This window comes from Sciurus carolinensis, chromosome 9, assembly GCF_902686445.1.
Source record: "Sciurus carolinensis chromosome 9, mSciCar1.2, whole genome shotgun sequence".
Taxonomy (NCBI): Eukaryota; Metazoa; Chordata; class Mammalia; order Rodentia; family Sciuridae; genus Sciurus; species Sciurus carolinensis.
The window spans coordinates 71452369-71477108 of NC_062221.1; the positions used below are offsets into that span (position 1 = coordinate 71452369).

The 24740-nt window shown below is 33.4% G+C and overlaps 1 protein-coding gene across 2 annotated transcripts in view; it reads right to left on the minus strand.

Moving 5' to 3' along the window:
- Positions 1-325: 325 nt before the first annotated feature.
- Eaf2 (ELL associated factor 2) overlaps positions 326-24740 on the minus strand; it is a 32945-nt gene continuing 8530 nt past the window's right edge. For both annotated transcript variants that reach the window (XM_047565399.1, XM_047565398.1), the window contains 4 exons: positions 13432-13568; positions 11184-11329; positions 4360-4620; positions 326-740 (listed from right to left, as the gene is read on the minus strand). In XM_047565399.1, the coding sequence (XP_047421355.1) occupies positions 694-740; positions 4360-4620; positions 11184-11329; positions 13432-13568 (591 nt within the window). In that variant the 3' untranslated portion in view covers positions 326-693. The remainder of the gene's footprint in view (positions 741-4359; positions 4621-11183; positions 11330-13431; positions 13569-24740) is intronic.

The window sequence follows — 24740 nt, forward strand, 5'->3', positions numbered from 1 at the left end:
CAGTTACATTCCTTCAGGACTTAGAACACATCATTTCAAGTCCTGCTGGATTTTAGAATTTGTGCTGATACATTGGAAATAATTCTGATTGCCTTGGCTCTAAATGTGACCTGACATTTTTCTCTTGAGGCTTTTGAAATTTTTATCCTTATTCTGTATGTTAGACATTTCAATTATAATGTGTCATGGAGAGGTTCTTTTTTGATATTGTCTGTTTGGGATTCTAAATGCTTCCTGTATCTGGATGTCCATCTCAAGAATCAAATGATTTTCACCTAAAATTTAAGGAATATCAGATAGGAAAGGCTCAGATATATAATTTAAATCACAGAAATTTATTAAACATCAGTAATTCTGGTATTTCACAATTGGAGACAGCAGTGAGAAAAAATGGAACATTGAACTTAAGACTAGGAATCTTGACTTGTCACTTGTTAACTAATAATACCTGGGCAAGTTCCAACCTCTGAGTTTGCTTCCTCATCTATCAAACTTCGTAAAAATTTTTGTTTCGATTAAATGAAGACAACACGTGAAAATGCCAGTATTCAACAAAAAGCTTAAAATTATGAATTTAATTTCCTTTATCATCAAAAGTTAAGACATATTTTCCTATCATACTAGTCTTTATTCTTAATACAAAATAAATTATCATATGCCTTAAAAATGTTATATTTATAGCTAAAAATTTCTTCAGTCATCACTGTCACTTCCTGATTCACTCAGCTGCAAATCATTTCCTGAAATCAAAGAGAATAACAAAATGTTAGTAATTAAATATTTAAATATTAAAACTTATTACAAAAATATAGTAATTAAATATCTAAATATTAACATTAACTTACTTTGCATAACATAAATATTATGCAAAACGTAATACCACAAGTGATTCTGTTGATAGCATTTTGTCATTTATAATCATACTGCTTATCTTGTAATTTAGTCACATAATTAGTAACTCAAATAATACTGCCTGTATTTGTCATAATTTTAGCATCACCTGGCATCTGCTTTAGTCTTCTTTCACATACCAACATTACCTTTCTTTTTATACCATCAATTTATTACACATGGTTTAGATCAGACCATCATTTTGGAGAGTGAAAAAAATGTTACATGATTTTTTTACTTAAAATGCAGTCAAGATCATTAAAGAATACATTTCAACAATACATCATTATCGATTGCTTTTGTAACTCATTTGTGGTTTGGTCATGGAGCTTACATTTCAGTGGAGAAAGACAGAAATGAACAAACATGTAACATAATGGCCAGTATGGATAAGTGCTATGAGAAAAGAGCTGGGTATAGAAATAGTGATGGAAGGTGCTTTAGACAGGGTAGCTGGGAAATGCTCATGTAGAGAGAAAGTGATAAAAAAAAAATGAGGTGGGGGTATGCAGATGTCCAAACCAAAGGAACAGTAAGCAGAAATGGCCCAAGTGGGGAGTATGCTTGTTGTGTTATTTGACTTGCAAGAAGCCACTGTGGCTACAGTGGAATGAATGAGGAAGAGAGTGGTGGAAAATGAGGTCAGAAAGACATCCAGAAGGTCAAGGTAAAAACTCTGGATTTTGTTTGAAAAATAATGAGGGTTAATGCAAAAATTTTAGGCAGGCAAATGACTTAAATGAGACTGTACATCAGTGAACACACAACAATGGTGTGGAAGAAACATGAAGCAGGGAAAGGGATTGCATCTATTGCAGTTTATCACATAAGAAATAATGCTTTGACTGAAGTGCTGAAGGTCACCCTTTCATCTTTGATATTCAGCAGACTCACTACTGTGTGTTGAGGTCTATATTTGTATTTATCCAGCTTATTAGCTGAAGTAGATTCATAGTTTTCTTCAAGTTTGGAAAATTCTCAGAATTGAGTTTTTATACTCTCCCTTTCATTCTTTCTGGAATTCCTACTGCACAATGTTGACTTTCTGTATCTACCTTATCTCTGAACTTCTCTCTCATTGTATATTTTTATCTTGTGCTGTGTTCTGGAATAGTTCTATAGTATTATCTTCTATTTCAATAATTCATTCTTTAACTGTGTCCAGTCTACAATTTTTCCCATTTATTGATTTTTTTCAAATATTTCAATGACCAATCTTTCTAACTATTTTTTTGTTTTTTGTGGTGCTGGTGATAAATTATCTGCTACTGGGCTACATCCCGAGTCTCTGAATCTTTTTAACAATCTATTAGATTTTGATTCATTTCTGCTTGGCTTTGTTGAATAATTCTGGTTTTTAAAGTTAGTCTTTGTGCCTCTTTTGAACATTTTCAGCACACTTCTTTAAATGTCTTTGTCTTAAAATGTTCTATAACAAATTTTCATTTGGAAAGAATTCATGTTCCAATTGTTAATTTTGTTGGCTTTCTAAGCATTAGATTTTTTTCTTTATGTTTTAGAATTATGTTTGCTCATTTATTAACCAAAGAGTATCCCCACCTGTACCAACACTTCCCATCCTCCCATCCTCTCCAAAATACTATAGCTTCAAATAGAAAACATGACTCAGGTTCCCTGAATCATATCAAGCACTTTTAATCCTTCCCTGAAGGTGACCAAGCTTTTTACTGATACCACCTCCTTTTGAACTCAGGAGCCCAATCAAGTTTGTTGTTTTGTGTTTGTATTCTAGTTCCTGTCTATGGATGTGTTTATCTTATATTTGATCCTGGTCATGTCTGGCTTTATCTTTTTATATTTTATCCAACTGTTATAGTATTTGGCACAAAGAGAATTTTTAAAATATAAATTCACTGTGCCATGTAGTACCAGAAAACTATCCTACAGTTAAAAAATAATAATTCTAAGAGATAATCTCTCTTGAACTCTTCCAAAATACTACAAGAGGAAACTGAAGCTTCAGAAAAGTCAAATGAATTATTATTTCTCAGAAAAATTTCCTAATGTCTACTCAGCTTCTCATTCAGTCCAACCAACCTAAGTTTTCTCCATGTTCCCTTAGCCAATTAAATTGAGTGTTCAGTTACTGGGCTAGTTGAATTTTTTCTAGATGCAACTTTTTTCATTAGGATTAGCAATCAGTTCAGTTTTAAGTAAACAGAGTCCTTTCCTCCAGGGAGTACCAACCTGCATGCCTTGATTAAAAAGTATTTACTGAGCATATACTATGCATCACATACTATGCTAGGTGCTAGTATTCAATGATAAGAAAAACACAACAAAATCCCAGAGAAAGAGAGTAAATCACCCAAATGTTAATTTACAATTTTTACAACTGCTATAAAAAGATATATCTGATATCTTATGGGGTTATAAGAAGGATAATCAGACTATCAGAAGGGGAAGGAAGACTTCTTTGAGAAAGTAAACACTGAACTGCAATCTAAAGAAAATTTTAACCACATGAAAAGAAGAAAAAGTTTCTGGTTATATGAATAACATGCATAAGGGCACTGAGACAAGTAAAAGTATTTGATACGTAATAAAAAGAAGGCAAGAAAAGCAAGACCATTATGTTAAAGCACTGTGTCTCTCTTTTCAAAGAAATCATGTTATTGAACTGAAAAGTTTAAAGCCAGTGAAGTAACAAATTGTATCTGAGTTGTGAAAAGATCAATATAGCTACAATGTATATAATGGATCAAAAATGGCTTTGAGTAGATAAGAGGTAAATTGGTTAAGAAATAATTGTAGTAGTTAAAGCAAGAAAAAAATGAAAGCTGAACTGGAATGGCAGTGGTAGAGATGAAAGAGTAGATTAATTTGAAAAATATTTGGGAGGAAAGGTCAAAAGAACTTGGTGAAGGATTAGCTACACTGTAAAGAGACACAGACACCCAACCCTTGAATGTAATCAGGATTCTGGTCTGCATAATTAGATTAATGCTGCCTTTTGCTAGGAGGAAATATGAGCCAAGGATATGAGTTGGGTTGGGACAAAGTGAGTTTAGATTGATGTTTACTAGGAGATGCTGGAACATGTGTCTAGACCTCAGAGGTCTGGGTTAGAGAGATAAATTTGCAAGTTACCTACATGTAAGTATTGACTGAAACAGAAACATAAAAGGGATTATCTAGGGAAAGAAGATAGAGTGAAAAGAAAAAATGATTCAGGAGTAAACCTTGAGGAACTCCAACTAAAATGATTGAATAGAAGTTTATAAACCTGCTAAGGAGAAACAAAAGTATCTAGACAGGATAAAAGTCAAGAAGGCATTATATTACAGTCAAAAGAAAATGAATAATTCAATAAGAAGGTCATGGTTAAGAGTGTTGAATACATAAAACAGAAGTCTTCTTCCTCTTTAACCAAATTTTAGATTACAATCAACATGGCTCCTCTGTGAATTCTTACTTTTCTAATTATTCATGTTTATGTATACTTACGTAAAGTATTCATCAGAAGGCCACTGTTGTCATGAAATATATTATGACTAGTATCTACATCAGAAGTTCTATACTGTGGTACGGCAGACATGGTAGGATGCCCTGAGATATAATTCCCTGGGTCAGAAGGAGAGGATCTGTCTCCTTCATCTTCTGAGTCACTAGAACTATCCTCACTACTCGAAGATGAAGAACTTTCAGAATCTGATGAACTATCACAACTACTCATCTGGTCCATTAGACTAGCTTCTGCTTTCAGTTCTGAAAATAAAACAGACATAAATAAGTAGGTCAAATAAATAATACTGAATAAATATAATAAAATTAGAATGTACTAGTTTCTAAGAAACCATTGATGAGGAATCAATAAAGCCAAACATACATCATCTAAAGCATTCTACTTAGCTGGGCACAGTGACACACATTTGTAATCCCAGTGGCTCAGGCAACTGAGGCAAGAGGATCACAAGTTCAAAGCCAGCCTCACCAATTTAGCAAGACCCTAAGCAACTCAGCAAGAGACTGTCTCTAAACAAAATATTCAAAAGGGTTGAGGATGTGGCTCAGTTGTTAAGTGCCCTGGGTTCAATCCCTGGTACCAAAATAAATACATAAATAAATAAAAGGAATGGAGCATTTTACTTAAAAAAAAAAAAAAAAAAAACCAACCAACCTCCTCTACCATTAAGTTATACTTCAATGGTGGGACTATGAGAATTAAAAGACATACACAATATCTAAATCTAAATTCTACATTTCTTTATACCACTGTATTTAAACATTCAAGTAACTCAAGATATACAAATAATGTGAAATTTAAGACTAAAATTTGATTTGATACTTATTTTGGAAGAAATTATCTTCCAATTCTTTTCTTATTCTCTTACATATAATGCAATATGACACTGCTGATGAATTTCCTCATTCTTCTCTACTGTTAGGATATTCCATTATGTAAATATACCATAAGTTATTCTTTTCTATAACTGGATATTTGGGTTTTTTTTCAGTTTTTAGCTATTATGAATAAATCTGTTATAAGAATTTTTCTGTAACCCTTTTTGTGAATATATGCATTCAATACTCTTGGGTAGAAAGTTAGGAGAGCTGAGTAGTTCTCCTCTGCTACATCTTTCCACTGTGAAGTTCTGCCTCATCTCAGGCTCAAAGTATTGGAGTCAGTCAGTCATGGACTGAACCTCTGAAACTGTGAGCCTCAAATAAACATTTTCTCCTCAAAGTTGTTCTTGTCATGAATTTTGGTCATGTGTTTAAGGGCTTGGTCCTGCACCCATGGCAACATTGAACCTTTACAAGGCAGGACCTAGTCAGAGGTCTTCCAATTATTGGGGCAAACTGTTTGCTCTGCCACATGCTCCTTGCCACTACCATCTGACACCCCAACCAGAGGCCTAAAAGCAGTGGGTCTGCCTCATCATGGATTAAAATTTTTTAAACCGTGAGCCAAAATAAACCTTTTGATTTTATAAGTTGATTACTTTAGGTATTTGTTACAGTAATAGAAAGCTAACATGGGAGCGAACATAAATAACCTCATTTTATGAAGCTGAGCATTTTTATTTTGGGGGTGTTTTTTAATTGCTAATACAACTTCTTTTAAAGCTGTGTTAGTCAGTTTTATGTCACTATGACCAAAATACCTGATAAGAACAACTTAGAGGAAGATAAGTTTATTTGGGGTTCACAGTTTCAGAGGCTGTGTCCATGGTCTGCTGACTCCATCGTTCTGGGCCTGAGGTGAGGCAGAACATCATGGTAGAAGGATGTAGTAGAGGAAAGCTGCTGAGCTCATGAAGGTCAGGAAGGAGAGAGAGTGGGTGAAGCCAGGGACAAGACACATAATTCCCAAAAGTACATCTCTAGTGACCTACTTCCTCTAGCCACACACCTCCTGCCTAGTTACCACTTAGTAATCCATTCAAATTATTAACCTATCAAATGGACTAGTCCACTGATCGGGTAGGTTGCAGCTCTCATAATCATTTCACTTCTGAACACTGCTACACTGGTTAACCTATAAGCTTTTGGGGGTCACCTTATATCCAAACCATAACAAGTATAGATTGTCTACTTTATCTTGGTTGAGTTTTGCAGTTTTTAACTTTTTAAAAATTGGTCTATTTCTTCTAAATTGTTGCATTTCTGAGTATAAAGTTGTAATATTCTTCTATAATCCTTTGGTAATTGCATTCCATAATGAACTCATTACTCTCCTAATTATAGAAATGTACATTTCTGATATTAGTAATTTGTTTTTATTTTGTCTCTCACTAGAGGTTTATCAATAGCATTAATTTTTGATGAGCTGCTCTTGCCTCACTGATTTTTTTCTACCTTCAGGTTGTTAATCTCATTGATTTCACATCTCATTTTTATTATTTGTTTCTTTATTCTTTCTTTGGGTTTTAATCTGCTTTTTCTATTCTAGTTTTCCTGAGGTAGGAATTTAAATTATCAAAACACCTTTACTCTTTTCTAATGTAAGCATTTAGTGCCACAAATTCTTCCTTCCAAACTGCTTTTGCTGTATTCCACATATTCTGGCATGCCGTATTTATACATTCAGTTACAAACATTTCTAATCTTTTATTTTTCTTTAATTCATGAATCATTTAGAAGTATGCTAAGTTCCAAGTGTTCATAGACATTTTTCCTATTGTCTCTTACCAATTTTTAGTTTAATTCCCTCATAGTCAGGGAAACATAGTCTGTATGATTTTGGTTTTTATACATATTGATGTTTGTTTTATGACTCGGGATATGGTTTATCTTGGTGAATACTTAATAGACACTTGGAAAAAAAAGGTGCATTCTGCTGTTGTGCATATTGTTGTATATGTATGTGTGTCAGTTAGATCTCGTAGATTGATTGTGTTGTTCATATTTTCTATATCCTTAATGATTTCTTATCTAGTAGTTCTATTATTATCAGTTGCTGAGTGCAGACTGAGAAGTAACTCAAGCATAAATGAATTTTTATATTTCTTCCTTTCAACTCTATCAGTTTTTACCTCATAATTTTTCTATTCTTTTGTTGGATATAAAACACATTTATCTTTCCAGTGGATTAATCCTTTAATTATTATTAATGTACCTCTTTGTAGTAATTTGTTTTGCTCTTGTCTACTTATCTGATATTAACATAGTTACACATGCTACTTAAAATTAATGTTTACATGGTATATTTTTCCATCCTTTTACTTTCAAGTCACCTATTTCATTATTTCTCTTTTAAAAGCACACAGCTTTATGTTTTTTGTACACTCTGACAATTTTTCCTTTCAACTGGTTTACTTAGATTATTCATATTTGAAGTAATTATTAATGCAGGTTTAAATGTGTCATTTTATTATTTATTTTCTACTTATCTCCTCTGAATTTCATTCTTCTATATTTTCTTCCACTTCTGTGGGTCACTTGAATCATTTTAGAATTCCATCTTAATTTATTCATAGAGTTTTAGAAGGTGTCACTGTATATTTTTTCTTAGTAAAGGTTTGAATTTGCATTATACATACATGTCCTTTCAATGTTTTACCATTCTGAGTAAGATGTGGTGAGTTCATGTCCATTTGGGTTCCTCTTTTTTTTCCTCTTAAATCTCATTGTTACAAGTATCAGAAGATACTATAATTTTTATTTTAATCATCACATATAATTTAGAAGTCAAGTGGAAACCATAATCTACTGTACTTTTATCTTTCTGTTGTTTTATTCCTTTCCTGATTCCTTCTTTTATCAATTCTTTTCTGTTTGAAAAACTTCTTCTGATCAAAATTTAACAGTAATCTCCTAGCAACAAATTCTTTCAGTTTTCCTTTTTGAGAAAGGCTATTTCTTCCTCACTAGTAAGGAATCATTTTGGCAGACAGAACTCACAATTGACATTTCTTTTCACACTTGGAAAATATTATGTCAGTTTCTTCTGATCGTCTGGGTTTGGTGGGAAATCTGATATTTGTATTTTTTTTTTTTTAAGATAATGTGTCATCTCACTCTTGCATTCAGAACTTTTCCCTCTGTCTTTATTTTCTGTAAGTTTAATTATGATGTTTCTTGAACGTATTTTTTTGACTTTATTCTATCTAGGTTTGTTCGGCTTCTTGAGTCTTGGGATTTATGTCTTTAATCAAACCTGAGTGGTTTACATGCATTATTTATTTAAAAACTTTTTTAGCCTTTCTTTCCCTCTCCTCTGAGGCTCCAGGACCACAATGTTGGATCTTTTGTCATTCTTTCACAAATCCTTGAGACTCTGCTAATTTTGTTTCAGTCTATTTCTGTTTTCATTTGGGATAAATTCTATAAATCCTTAAGTTCACTGATTCTATTTTCTCTCTAGTAATTGTGCCTATCCAGTGAAATTTTTATTGTTACTGTTGTAATTGTATTTGTTAATTCTATAATTTTCATTTGATTCTTATTTAAAACTTCTATTTCTTTTACATGAATTTTTTCACTTGCATCAAGAGAATTTGTAATTAGGTTGTATTTGTGACAGCTGTTTTCAGATCATTATCAGGTAATTAACATCTGATACATTTTGGTGTTGGTTTTTGTTAACTGTCTTATTCAAGTACTGATTTTCCTGATTTATGGTATGAGAAGTAATTTTCTATTTTGGTGATTATGCTAGAAAAGATCTATTTAAACCCTTTATTTTAATAGGTAGTCACCCTGTTTAGGTTTAGCATGCAGATCCTTGCCCACATTTTTGGGTTGTCATTCAAATGATAATCTAATTTGCAGAACTTTTTCAGAACTGTTTTTTGGTTTTCTTAATAAATCTCCCACAGTTAAGAGTTTCCACTGGTCCCTGCTGGTGAACTTGAAGGAAAGGAGGAATTTACCAGGCAGAGGGGAAAGAAAGTCTGGCCTGACAGAATGAAGACTGCTTCCTGAGTCAGATTTTTTTTTTTTTTTCTTTCTGGTGGTTGGCTCTCCTGTTTATAGGGAAGAAGAATGGAAAGTGATTCACAGTGAGGTGCTTGTTATGGTAGAATCACCCTCATCAGTGCCACACAGTCTCAAGATGTCTTTCCATAGGAGAGAGGGATGTGAGAGAAGGGGATGGGTCTGAGAGGTAGAAAGGGAATGAATAGTATTCCCAGGCTGAGTATCTGTCATTGTGGGATTCCACTTAAAGATGCTTTTTGGTGATACAATGTCTCTGATGGGGCAGGGAGTTTTAAGTCAGGAATAGGAGAGCACATCCAGGGTAGCAACCACTCATTGTAGCATTATTCCCTATGCTGGTACCTCAGTCATGTGGTCTCTGGATTGGGGAAGGGAATCCTGGGCCTTACCTTATTTTTTAAACTCAAATTCCAGATAAATCAAAGACATGAATGTAAAAATTAGGGTACAAAATTCTAGTACAACTACTAGACATTATTTTGAGAAGATGATTCAAACCATCATGGCAATACTCAATTGCACAGGAAGGTCAAGAATGTATTTTATAGGATACAGTCTAAGGAACATGCTATACAAACATTTCAAGGTAAACGATGCTCTATTCTTACACAAAGTTAGAACAAGAAAACTATTTCAATCTCCACAACTCTTTTCCGTGAGTTATACTGCAATCAATACTTAAGGTCTTTGCTACAAAAGTGCCACAAGAAGGAATTACTTGTACTGGAAATTACTGCTGAGGACATTATGCAGTTTAATGCTCTCGAGAATAGGTTCCACACAATAAATTCCTTTTAGGATTTAGTAGCAAGGAAGAGTCTGATTCTTTGAAACCTGTCTCATATAATGTAAAATATGCTACTTGTGTCTTCATTTTTGTCTTGATAGCCAGGAAGCTCAGAGCTATATTTAATATCTTAATAATTAGCAAGTTTAGGGCTGGCGATATAGCTCAGTTGGTTGAGTGCTTGCCTTGCAAGCACAAGGCCCTGGGTTCAAATTCCCAGTACCCCAAAAAAAAAATTAGCAAGTTTGCTTTAACTTCCTCTTCAATCTCTTGATTTTCTATTCCAGTTTTGTATTGTATACACATATAGGATGACATCATGATTCAAATCCATTTTGGAAGTAGTCATAATATAAAAATAAAACAATGATCTTTTGTAACAACAAGGATTCTTTCTTTATGTCTTTCTATTAGTTTAGGGGCTACTAATTCATTAGGGAATGAATATTGTATTGAACTTAGAAAAGGGAATTAAAATTGGACAGCTACACACAAATTATGAAGGTAAACTGTAGAAGCAATATACTTTGGCGACTGGGGTCTCACTGCTGCCACAATTACTATATCATCAACATCCTAACTGTAGCTTTAAAACAATGGAGATTTAAAATTTCTTACTTCCAAAAGGATGGTACCTTCCTAGAAATGCCTTCCTACTGAGAAGTACACAGCAATTCAGAAAACTTGCCTGCTGCTTCTGTTTACTACATCTCCTCATTTCCCTGTTGATCTGGTGGCATCTTAGACATCTACAGCCTGGCTATACATAAAGAACCTTGACAGGAAGATGCTGTAAAGAACTGAATATGAATCATCACAGCTGCCAAAAAAGAAGAAAACTATAGTTACACATAAACAGCCATTCTTTTTGCCCTAAATAATAATAAAAAGATACAAATTATTTTAATGTAATAGTCTAATGTATATATTATCCTAGATCATAAGCTACATTTTCACCCCAGAAAAATGCGTAATTACAAAAAATACTTTGCTCTCATTAAAAGGCTTACAGTACCACTGTTAATTTAAATGAAAAAATTTTACTTAATATTTCTTAATTATATCATACAAAGGGAAACTATGTATACTTAAATTTTACCTCTTTCAATATCATCCATTAGAGATGTTGGGGACATCTTATCTTCAGATGGAGAATGTTTTACAAGATTGGGAAGCCTAGTCGAGTTCTGCATTTGCTGCTGTTGTTGCTCCTTACGATACTGAATTTTACTGCTTCCTTCAACTCTGCAATTAAGAATATTAATGATCAAAACAGGAATGTAAGGGCTGGGGATTCCACTCAGTGGTAGAGTGCTTGCCTAGCATGTGGGAGACTGTGAGTTCAACCTCTAAGCACAGCAAAAACCAAAAACACTCACAAAAACAGGTGTAATACTAAAATAATAATTTTGACTTACAAAATTACCAAACTTGACCACTTCTTTTCCTTAGAAATCTTTAAAATGAAATTCAAAAATTAAAAGATTAGTTTAATTCATTATTTCACAAGTATTTATCCAGTGTCTGCCATCTGCATGGCAAGCACATAGGTCTGTTTAGGGGTACAAACATGAACAAAAACAAAACTGCTCAAATTCTGCAGATAGGACATTCACAAATGACTGAAATAAAAGAAAAACACAAGTTTATAACAGGTTGAAAGTATTCTCCAAGTACTAAATTCTATTTCTATTAAAACTAAAACATTTCTACATTTCCATTCATAACTTTAAGATGTTAATAAAGGAGATTCATATGCTTTCCTTTCAACCTCTTTAAGAAAAGAGCTTGATCTCTGCCTCTCCCATTCCTAGTCATCAAATCTTGTCAGTTTTTCCTTTACAAAGTATTTTGCACCTCACTTTCTTCTTCATTCCTTCTCTCAAAAATCCTGGTTTATATATTTTTCTGTTTCCCACATTATTTGCTGTTTCCCTGCTGGGATTAAGATTTCAAAACAGAACTTAAAACATGCCAGTTCCTGATTGCAAAGATTTTAATATGTAACAACTGGCATTAAGAAAATATCTTAATTTCTTGTTAAAGGAATTAACCTCAACCTTACCTTTACCACCTTACCTCTAACCAGCTACTGGTATCACCCCTACCCCATTTTCCAATACTTATATACAGATACAGAGAAAATTTCTGCTCTGTTTGAAGAGGTCTGATTCATTGATCCTGAAAAAGTAAAAAAAAATACCCTGCCTTCGAACCTTGCTTATGTCTTTGTATTCTTTCTGATCAATATAAATTAATATTTTCCAAACTTTCCTACTTGTAAGAATTAAGCGGGGGTGGAAGGAAAAGGTGAAGGTGAATAGATATTAACAAATAGAGCTCCTCAGTCTTTTTTTTTTTTTTTTTTTTTTTTTGAGCCCAGTGGTGCTTTACCACTAAGCAACATCCTTGGTCCTTTTTATTTTTTTATTTGGAGTCAAGGTCTTGCTAAATTGTTCAAGGGTCTCACTAAATTGCTGAGGCTAGTCTTGAACTTGTGATTCTCTAGATCAGCCTCCTGAGACACAGGGATTACAGGTGTATGCCACCATGCTAGACTCCAGACTCCTTCTCTGAGCTAACGTTCGATTAAAAACTCCTCTATTTTTTAACAAGCACTCAAGGTAATTCGTATGATCTTCCCTCCTTTCAAAGTACATTATCAATAAAGCTTCCATGAATGCTCTAATCAAAATGACCTTTACCTTACCTTAATTCCTAGAGCTATTTTTATCTATACTATTTGTATATCTATACTATTTGTATATATTTTATCTATACTATTTATTGTTTATCTATACTATCTGTATATATTTTAGAGCAAGGGCCCTTAAATTACACAGTAAATAATGCACTATTTATTTCCAAAAAATGATTTAAGATAGCTATATTCTCTTGTTCATTTTAAAACTTAAATGATATGTTAATCTGATTTGAATGCTGAAGTTCCGAGGTTAGTGTTTATATAGCAAACTTTACTTTTTCTAGTGCATTACATATTCTAGATGCTCAATAAGTTTTTACTAATGGAAATAAAATTATTTTTGGAGAGTGTATAATGGCTTCTTCCAGTTCATCCGATGAAAGCATCTACAAGAAAAAAAGAGGTATGCTCGCCCATATAGAAAGCATTCAGAAGTGAAACAAGCTCTTATATATCCACAGGGCGATGAGGTAATATAGTTTGATCAAGAATCTCCACCCAATTAAAAATCAGAAAAATAATCAAAGATTTCTTAGTACCCCAAAATAACTTTATATAATACTCTGACTTAATCTGACATTTTGCTGACATTTCCTTAGAAATGCATATATTGTTAAAATATTTTTTTCACTGAATCACCTACCTTGTTTTTTTTACAGTAATGTTGCTGCTGAGTTTCTCTAGTCGACATTCTCCAGTATCATGGTTAATAATCAAAATGCATTCTTTTAAGTAAGGTTTCTTTGAACCTTTGAAAACAGTTACAGGTGTTGTTGAACCCTGTTTAAAAAGTAAATTATCATTATTGGGAAATGTGTAATAGAAATTCGAATGGGATGGACATTGAATTATTCTGGTATTTCTGTATTCAACTGTATTTCTTAATCCATATACTTTAAGCAACTTATAAACTACTTAAATTTACTACCCTGGAATCAAAAAGTATGGTTTAAAAAGAGATGATTTAAAAATAGGCTAAGATCTCAATGCTGCTAAAATTGCAGAAAGGGAAAAGAAGAGGTATTTACCCTAAACCTAAAGATCTGTTTCACTGGTCTATGATGGGCAATTGGAATTCAATTCAATATAACATATATTTTACAGGTAAGGAGATAAGCCTTGAATTCTATTTCCTATACCTCTTCTTCCTTATTGCTTCCTAAATTTAATTTTTAAAATCTGATATTTTCCCCTGTGCATACTAAGGAAAATAAACATTATAGGTATAACTGTTAACACTAAACCCACTGATTAACTGTAGCATCCTTAAGAGTGATAACAAGATATTATGTGCTTCATGATGTGATATAAGAGAAAGTGCACAGCATTACACAGAATACTTTTTCCAACAAACAAAAAATCCAAAGACTTTAACTCTTATCAAACTTCAAAGACTCTAACTCTCATTAAGCCTTTAGTTATATAACTATCATTTATAATAAATATGGTGAAGAGAGAAATAAGTTAAATAATACTAGATGGGAGTAATTTTAACCAGATTCTCAATCAATCAATGGAATAAAAAGGGGAAGGGACGCTTATAGAATAAAAGAGGTAAGAAATGTAATATCAAAATCAACATGGGAATCTTATTTGGAATCTAGTTAAGATATTTTAAAGACAAGTGTCTAAAAAAGGCATTTTCAAGGGTATGGTGTAACTGTGAATATAGACCAAGTATTATTGTTGGGTGTGATAATATCATGGTACTTAGGGAAAGATAAGAATGTCTTCTCAGTTGGAAATACATTAAAAAAAAATCAATATAAGAAATGGCATAATGTCCAGAATCTGCTTTAAAATATGCCAGGGGAAAAACAGTGGTAAGGGAATAAATAGTAGTGATAAGTACATGGAAGTTCATTATACTATTCTGTCTTCCAAAATAAAAAATGAAAGAAACCTAGATTATTACCAGTAACCTATATATACTTTTGTGTTCTTCCCTGTCTTTTGTCTTGCCACCTCCAAAACCTGAAGGAATTTTATGTTTATCATTTTCTTGCTTTATTCCACATATCTGCACTTCTAAGTAGTACACAGCTTATTTTTGAACTTTATAAGAAGTCTACTAAATTTTTAAAAGATTGATTATGATTTTATCAAATAAAATAGTACTATTAGATCAGGTGAGAAAAAGATGATTTCTAAAAAGTCTAAAGACCTATCATATTAAAGAACTTAATCACTAGATATTTACTAAATGGCAACTAGGAGGAGTATGAAATAAGTTTAGAGACAGAATGCCATAAATGCAGGGAGAGGGGGTAGATGAGTGTGGAAAGTAGAGTAAAAATGATTAAAGTAAAAAAAAAAAAAAAAAAAAAGGAGGGTTTTTGTTTTGTTGTTTGTTTTTACCTTTCCCTAAGACTAAAGTGATCTAAGGAAATCAAGAATTCAGAGCACCCAGATGAAGACATATCTGGGTTGGATCTAAAAGGGTTAGACGTGGAGTACTTAGCTGAAGACAGAAGCACGATCATGAAAAAACAAACTGGGTCTACTTGGCTGGCAAGTTAACTCTTGAGATGTCTTGGCTGAAAACAAGTGAGTAAGATATACCAAAATAGCAACCTAATAAGACTCTCAAATTACAGATAATAAGAGATTTGTGCAATGTTTTTTCTTAAAGATGTTTTTATTATTACCTAGAATGGAAAACATTTTAAAATGACAATGTATTATTGTACATTGAGCTCCTGAAGAATAAGAACTGGATCATTAATTTTAAAAATTGTTTCTAGTGCCTATAGAAGTACCAGGACCTTTACAAATGCACAATGAATGTTAAATACAAACACCACGGACAATTTTTCATCATAGATCACAAGTTTTCATAATCTCTGTATTTGCTTTCTATGGTTTAAACAAGTTTTGTAAATCTCAACTTTCTTCCTCATTAAAATGAACACCATTCCTAACCTTTAAGCCTTAATTCCTTCCCATTCCCTTAAAGTACCAAGTAACTAATAAACATGTGAACCATCTTTAAAAAAACTATTGAATACCTCCTATTATTTCCAGGTTCACTACTATTATCCAACTTCAGAACCCAATCATTATTTCATCTAAATTACTGTTATCTTTCTCTCTTGCTCTAATTTTGCTCTCCATTATACTGACAAGAAAATCTAATCATATTGTTCCCATGATTAAAAATCTTCATGTACTTTAAAAATCTTATGCTTCTCAGGATTAAAACCAAACTCCATAAACCTATACATGGGGTTCTTCAGGATCTTCTCAAGCCCTCTGCAACATTCTCAACTTGCTACTCACTCTTTGCAAACAATAGAGAACTACATATAATTGATTTGTATGTGCTACAGTTTGGAACTAGAATGTCCACCAAAGGCCCATGTGTTAATTTAGGTTTATTCCCTAGAGTGGTACTTCTGGAACGTGGTAGAATCTTTAAGAAGAGTGGCCTCATGGCCACACACAGCGTGGACCCCCAAGCTTTCCTTTAAATCAGTGGAAGATTCCATGACCCCATTATTCTAAAGGCCTGTGGAACAGCCCCAGTGCCAAAGGAAAACATGCCCCAGTCTACAGGACTTCTACTCCAGCTAGCATCACCTGTGGAGGTGGTTGCTGTCTTGGGTCACAAATCAACCTTAGCAACAAGGAGCCCACAACAGTGTGGACCCAGCACTGCACTGGTCTTGGCAGAGTGTGGGCTCAGGATGTGATACAGTTTGGCAGCTCTGGTGTCCACGGGTGTGACAGGAGCCTGGGGCTGGTCCATCATGGTGACACTTTATACAGCTGGGTAGAATGCTGCACAGTTGACCACAGGCCAGTAACTGTGAACAAGGCATTGAGGCCTACCCTGGCCCCAGGCTGAGGCTTATGGACCAAACCTACTTCTTCTAGGTACTCTTCCTGCTTCTTTCTGAACAACATACCAATATCGTATTTGGGACAAAACTGGATTTAGATTGCCCTCTTGTATTCCCTGAAAATCTGGACCTGAGTGCCATCTAGTGCTGAAATAGTGGAAATGAATACATGTGCAAAGAAAGGAAGCAACCTGCTTAGAATTTTTGAAAAGATAGGCACAAACAAGTCAGGTTAGGAAAAGTGGAATAAATAACTGATACTTCAATGCCCAGATGACATCATATACCAACAAGTATCAAGAGCTTTCAATAAAACATGACCACACTTAGAAGTCATAATAAGGTGACAAAAACTGACCAGACAGTAATCAGTATGGGAAAACTGACAGAATTTAAAACACTTAAAATGGCTGTTTTAAGGAAGCTCAATGAGCTTGAAGAAAGCAGACAATATTTCAATGCTCTAACAGAGAAACTTAATGAAGAGGTAGAAGCAATTTGTTAAACAATTAAGCAAATTCTTGAGCTGAAAAATATCAGTAAAAGTAAAAATGCTGTAGAAGGCATCAATAGCAGGATATATCAAACAGAAGAAAAGAATCAGCTTGAAAAGAATTGGAGAAGGAAGAGAAAAGAAATAAGCTTATGGGAATTTTAGGACTACATTAAAAGAGCAAAATAGGTTACTGAGGTTCAAAAAAAAGGTAGAAAGTTTGCCCAAAGAAATAACAGAAAACTTTCCAAACTTAAAGAACACAAATATCCAGGTCCAGGAAGTCAAAGATCACCAATCAAATTTAATTCAACCAAATCTATCCTAAGGTCTTATCTTAAAATCAAGCTCTTTCCAGCAAGCAATATACAGAAGATTCTCAAGACTGCAAGAAAAAAGAAACAAATAACATACAGAGGTGCCCCAAATCATCTGAAAGCAGACTTCTCAGCAGAAACTTTACAGGACAGAAGAGAATAGCATGAGCTTTTCACAGTACTGAAAGAAAAAAGCTGTCAACCAAGAATATTGTATTCAGCAAAAATATCCTTCAGAAATGAAAGAGGGATTAAGACAATCCCAGGCAAACAAAAGTTAAGAGAATATATCTCCAACTGACTTGTCTTACAAGAACTGCAGAAGGAAGTTCTTTAAACTGAAAGAAAGGTTAATGGTAAGAAGAAAATAGGAAGATATAAAACTCACTGGTAAGTGTAATTATACAAATGTTCTAATATTGTAAGCACAATACATGATATTTTTAGTGTGAAGACTAAACAACAAAAACAATTAAAAATAATAATTACATTAACGTGTTAAGCAATAGGCAATATAGAAAGACATAAAATGAAACACCAAAACAGAGGGAAGAATAGAATGCAATTGAGTTTTCTTATTACTATATTTTCTCTTGTTCTTTTCTGTTCTTCACTATCATGTTAATTTGTTAATATTTCATAATAACTTGTTATATAATCAGAAGGTGCTTTATGTAAGCTTTATGGAAACCATAAAGCAAAATCTATAATGGACAAACCAAAAATGATAAGAATCAAAACATACTACTAGAGGAATTCACTTAATCACTAAGGAATGAAGGAACTACCAAAAAATTTAAAAAAAAAAAACACTAGAAAACAAGCTATATAGATGCAGCTATAAGACCTTACATATCAATTATTATCATGAATATAAATGGATTAAATTCTCCAATTAAAGGACATACAGTGGTTAAATAGATTAAAAAATAGAACCCAAGTACATGGTGCTTATAAGAACTACTTTCCAGCTAAGAATACACATGAACTGAAAGTAGCATTCCACGTAAACAGAAGTTGCACTAACGTTAGGTAAGACACACTTTTTTCAAGTCAAAAGCAGGTCATTATAAAATGGCAAAGGGGGTCAATTAAGCAAGATAAAATAACAATTCTAAATTTATATATACCCAATATTAAAGCTCCCAAATATATAAAACAAGTATTCATAGACATAAAGGGAGAGAGACAGACTCCAATAAGAGATGGAGACTCTAATACCCCACTTTTAGCAATGGACAGATCTTCCTGTCAGAAAATCAAAGAAGAAACATCAGATAAAATACACCCTAGACCAAACTGACCTAATACATCTACATAACATCCCATCCAACAGCTGCAGAATACATGTTTTTATCAACAGCACATAGAAGATTCTACAGGACAGATCATATGATAGGTCACAAAACAATTCCCAACAAATCAACAAAGTTTTAAAAATTTAAATTGTATCAAGTATCTTTTCTGACTATGATGCAATAAAGCTAGTTTTTAACAAGAAAAACTTTAAAATATATGGAAATCAAACAACTTACTTTTGAACAGCCAAAGGGTCATGAAGAAATAAACATGTTAAAAAGTTCTTGAAACAAATGAAAATAAAGAAATAACATGTCAATATCTATGGACTACAGCAAAAGCAATATACTAAGAGGTGAATTTAGAGCAATTAATGTCCACATTAAAAAAATACTAAACAACATATCACTGCACCTCAAGGAACTAAAACAAAACAAAACAAACGAAAGGAACTAAACCTAAAAATAGTAGAAGAAAAATAAAGTACAAAGCAGAAATAAATGGAGATTAACAAAATATAAATAAAAGGTCAACAAAACAGAAGCTGTTTCTTCAAACAGATAAATAAAATAGACAAATCCTTAGCTAGATCAACGAGGAAAAGAGGAAACTCAAATAAAAGCAGAGATGAAAAGAAAGACATTACAACTGATATGACAGAAATAAAAAACATTAAAGATTATTATGAACAACTACATGCTAATAAAGTCAACAGTCAGATGCAAAAATCCTCAACAAAATACTAGCAAACCAAATCTAACAATACATTTAAAAGATTATTTACCATGATCTCATGGGATTATCCCAGGGATGCAAGAATGGTTCAATATATTCAAATCAATAAACATGATACACCATATCAACAGAATGAAGGACAAAAATCTGAAGGTCATCTCAACTGATGCAGAAAAGACATTTGATAAAATTCAACATCTCTTCATGATAAAAGTGCTGAAGTTGGGCATGGTGGCACACGCCTGTAATCCCAGTGGCTTAGGAGGCCGAGGCAGGAGGATGGTGAGTTCAAAGCCAGCCTCAGCAAAAGCAAGGCACTAAGCAACTCAGTAAGACTGTCTCTAAATAAAATACAAAATAGGGCTGGGGGTGTGGCTCAATGGTCGAGTGCCCCTGAGTTCAATCCCCAGTAGCAAAAAAAAAAAAAAAAAAAAAAAAAGTTCTGAACAAACAAGATATACAGGGAATGTTCCTCAACATAATACGGGGCATTTATAATAAATCAATAGCTAGCATTATACTGAATGGGCAAAAAATATTTCTAAGATCTGGAACAAGACAAGGATGCCCACTTTCACTAGTTTTGGAAGTCCTTGTCAGAGCAATCAAGCAAGAGAAAGAAATAAAGGGCATAGGAACTGGAACACAGTAAGTTAAATAGTCACTGTTTCTGGATGACATAATTTTATATGTAGAAAATCCCAAAAATCCACCAAAAAGAACTATTAAAACTAATAAATGAGTTTAGCAAAGCTATAGGATATAATATCAGCATGCAAAAATAAATAGCATTGGGACTGGGGTTGTGGCTCAGTGGTAGAGCGCTTACCTAGCAAGCGTGAGGCCCTGCATTTGATTCCCCAGCATCACATAAAAGCACTAAATAAACAAAATAAAGGTATTGTGTCCATCTACAACTAAAAATAAAAAAATTAAAAATAAATAAATACCAAGGCTGTATGTCAATAGTGAATTATTTGAAATAGAAATAAAGAATGCAATCCTGTTTGCAATAGTTACAGAACATAAAAGTAAAATAGCAAAAAGGTCAAAGATCTCTAAAATGAAAATTATAAAACACTAATGAAAGAAATTGAAGTGGACACAAAAAAGTGGAAAGACAACTGGTGTTCATGGATGAGAAGCATCAATATTGTTAAAATGCCCATATTACCCAAAGTAATTTATGGATTCATCTGAGATGACTTCATCTCAGAACTAGAATTGTTTTTAAAATTTGTACAGAACCACTAAAAAAAGTCAAAGCTATCTTGAGTAAAAAGAACAAACCCCTAACTGACTTCAAAGCATACTACAAAGCTATAGTAATCAAAACAGCATGGTACTGGTGTAAAGAAAAAGACATTCAGACCAATGCAACAAAAGAGAGAAGCTAGAAGTAAACCCGCACATTCACAGTCAACTAATTTTCAACAAATATACTAAGAATACTCATTGGAGAAAGTACAGTCTTTTAAATAAGTGGTGCTGGGAAAACTGGATATATAGATGCAGAAAAATGAAACCAGACCCCTATTTCTCATCAGTTACAAAGATAACTGAAAATGAATTAAAGACCTAAATTACTACGAAACTACTAGATGGGGAAAAAAAAAAAACAAACAGAGAAAAAATGCTTCAGGACATTGGAATGGACAGGGACTTTTTGGACAAGACCCCAAAAGATAGGAAACAAAAGCAAAAGTAGACCAACTGTATTATGTCAATCTAAATAGCTTCTACAGAGGAAAGGAAACACTCAACAGAGTGCAGAGACAACTTAAAAAATAACAGAACTATTTTCTGATAAGAGGCTGATTTCTAGAATATAAAGGAACTCCAAAAACTCAATAGCAAAAAACAAAACTACAAAAACAAGTAACCAGATTAAAAATGAGCAAGAGACTTAAACAGATTATACCCAAAGAATGGGTATAATTAAAAACATTAAAGACAACAAATTCTGGCAAGGATGTGAAGAAAAGGGAACCCTTGCATACTATTGATGTTGTGTAAATTAGTACAGCCATTATGGAATTGCCTAAAATATTTAAAAAAAGAACTACCATATAATCTAGCAATCCCACCACTATGTACTTATCTCAAGGGAATAAACCTTGTACCAAAAAGACATGTGCAATCTCATGATTATTGCAGCACTATCTACAATAGCCAAAAAACAGAACAGTAAGTGTTCAACAAGTGATGAATGGATAAAGAAAACGTGGTACATATCCACAATGGAATATCAGTCAATCAAAAAAAAATTAAATTCCATCATTTGTGAAAATACAGATGGAATTAAGTGAAGTCAGTCAGGCACAGAAGACAAATATCATATCATCTCATTCATATTTGGAAGCTAAAAATGTTGATCTCAAAGAAGTTGACAGTAGAAAGATGATAATCCAACGCTGGGGGTGGCTAAAGATAATCAATGGGTACTAAGTTACATTAGCTATGAGGAAGAAGCTCTGGTATACCACTGCACAGTATGAGGACTACAGATAACAATAATGTGCTATACATTTTAGCAAGCTAGAAGAGAGGATTTTGAAAGTTTTTGCCAGAAAGAAATTATATCAGGAGATAAACATATTTAACCTTGTTTTAATCATTATATACTGTATGTATGATAAGAGTGAAGCAGGAGGCATCACAATACCAGACTTTAAAATATACTACAGAACCATAGTAACAAAAATGGCATGGTATTTGGCACCAAAACAGACATGTAGACCAATGGTACAGAATAGAAGACACAGAGACAAACCCACATAAATACAGTTATCTCATATTAGACAAAGGTGCCAAAAACATTCATTGCAGAAAAGACAGCTTCCTCAACAAGTGGTACTTAGAAAACTGGAAATCTATATGCAGCACAATGAAATTTAATCCCTATCTCTCACTGTGCTCAAAACTCAACTCAAAGTGGATCAAGGACCTAGGACTTAGACCAGAGACCCTGCACCTTATGAAAGAAAAAGCAGGCCCAAATCTTTATCATATTGGCTCAGGACCTTACTTCCTTAGCAAGACTCCTAAAGCACAAGGAATAAAATCAAGAATCAACAAATGGGATTGATTCAAACTAAAAAGCTTTTTGTCAGCAAAGGAAACAATCAACAACGTGAAGAGAGAGCCTACAGAGTGGGAGAAAATCTTTCCACATGCACATCAGATAGAGCACTAATCTCCAGAATATATAAAGAACTCAAAAACTTAACACCAAAAAAACAAATAACACAATCAATAAATAGGTGAAGAAAATGAACAGACACTTCACAGAAGAAATACAATCAACAAATATATGAAAAAATATTCAAAATCTCTATCAGTCAGAATGGCAAATTATCAAGAATACAAGCAACAATAAATGTTGGCAAGCATGTGGGGGAAAAGGTACATTCATACATTGCTACTGGGACTGCAAATTTGTGCAACCACTCTGGAAAGCAGTATGGACAATTCCTCAAAAAACTTGGAATAGAACCACCATTTGACCCAGCTATCCCATTCCTTGGTTTATACCCAAAGGACTTAAAATCAACATACTACATACTATCAATGATTAGGGCAGCTCAATTCACAATAGCTAAACCTGTGAAACCAACCTAGATGCCGTTCAACAGATGAATGGATTTTTTAAAATGTGGTACATACACACAAAGGAATATTCCTCAGCCTTAAAGAAGAATGAAATTATGGCATTTGCAGATAAAAGGATGGAATTAGAGAATATCATGCTAAGTGAAACAAACCAATCCCAAATAATCAAAGGTCAAAGGTTTTCTCTGATAAGCGAATGCTGATCCATAGTGGGGTGTGAGGGGTAGGGAAGAATGAAGGAACTATGGATTGTGCAGAGGGGAATGAGGGGAGGGGTGGAGCAGCGGGGATGGAAAGGACAGTAGAATGAGACAGACATCATTATCCTACATACGTGTATGACTACACTACTGGGGAGACCCAACACCATGTACAACCAGAGTAATGAGAAGTTATGTTCCACTTGTGTACAATGTGTCAAAATGCATTTTACTGTCATGTATAACTAATTAGAAATTAATTAAAAAAAAAGAAAAGTAAGAAAAAATGACATTTCTAACTCAAGGACTATGAAAAATAGACCATACCACAAAGGATTTATATTTTTATACAAATAGTATTTGATAGTGTTACCTGGATATATCTAGAAATTTTAAAATAGGCAAAACTTTTGCTTAAGGTTTCCCTGACCTAGTCTTTTTATTTCAACCTTTTCCCCATATTACAGGTTGAGTGCCCCTAATCTAAAAATTCAAAATCCAAAATGCTCCAAAATAAAAAAATTTTAAGTGCCAACATGACACCATAAGTGGAAAATTCTACACCATGAAATTTTGTTTTATTCACAAAATTATCACAGATATTGTATAAAATTACCCTTGGCTATGTGTGTAGGTACATACAGAAGACGGATAGATTTCACATTTAGACATGGGTCCCATTCCTAGGATATTTCATTATGTATATGCAAATATTCTAAAATTTAAAAAATCAGAAATCTGAAACAATTCTGGTCCCAAGCAATTCAGGTAAGGGATATTCCCTGTACTGTTAAAAGCCCTCCAAAACTACAAATCTAATCATATTATTTAGCTTAAAAACCTCTCATTTCCCTAATGGCTATGGGATAAAGTTCAAATTCTACATTACAACATAAAAGATACTCACAATCTGATTGCAACGTATCTTTCCAGTTTCTATTCTTGCACTTTGCATTATACTGTGTTTTACTGCATATTGTCCACAAATTCCATAAATTCCTTGTTCTTTCAGCATTAGAGCCTTTCACATGTTGTTCTGTTTGAGTAATTATATTCCCTATCTACCTATTAAAATCCCATGTCCTTTAAATATTTTCTTTGTGAAGTCTTTAAAGAGTTTATAAGAGAAAATATTTGATTCTACCTACATGCTTGCACAGGGAATGAACCCAGGGGTGCTTAATATCCCCAGCCCTTTTTTGTATTTTATTTAGAGATAGGGTCTCGTGAAGTTGCTTAGGACCTTGCTAAATTGCTGAGGCTGGCTTTGAACTCACAATCCTCCTGCCTCAGCCTCTTGAGTCTCTGGGATTACAGGTGTGCACCACCACACCTTGACCAAATCTAGATGTTTTTGTGTCTGTCTGCTATAACAAATTAGGACTAGAAGGCAAAAAAAAAAAAAAAAAAAGCAAGGTGTTATCCCTAGCTAAGAATATAAACTATGGCTCATA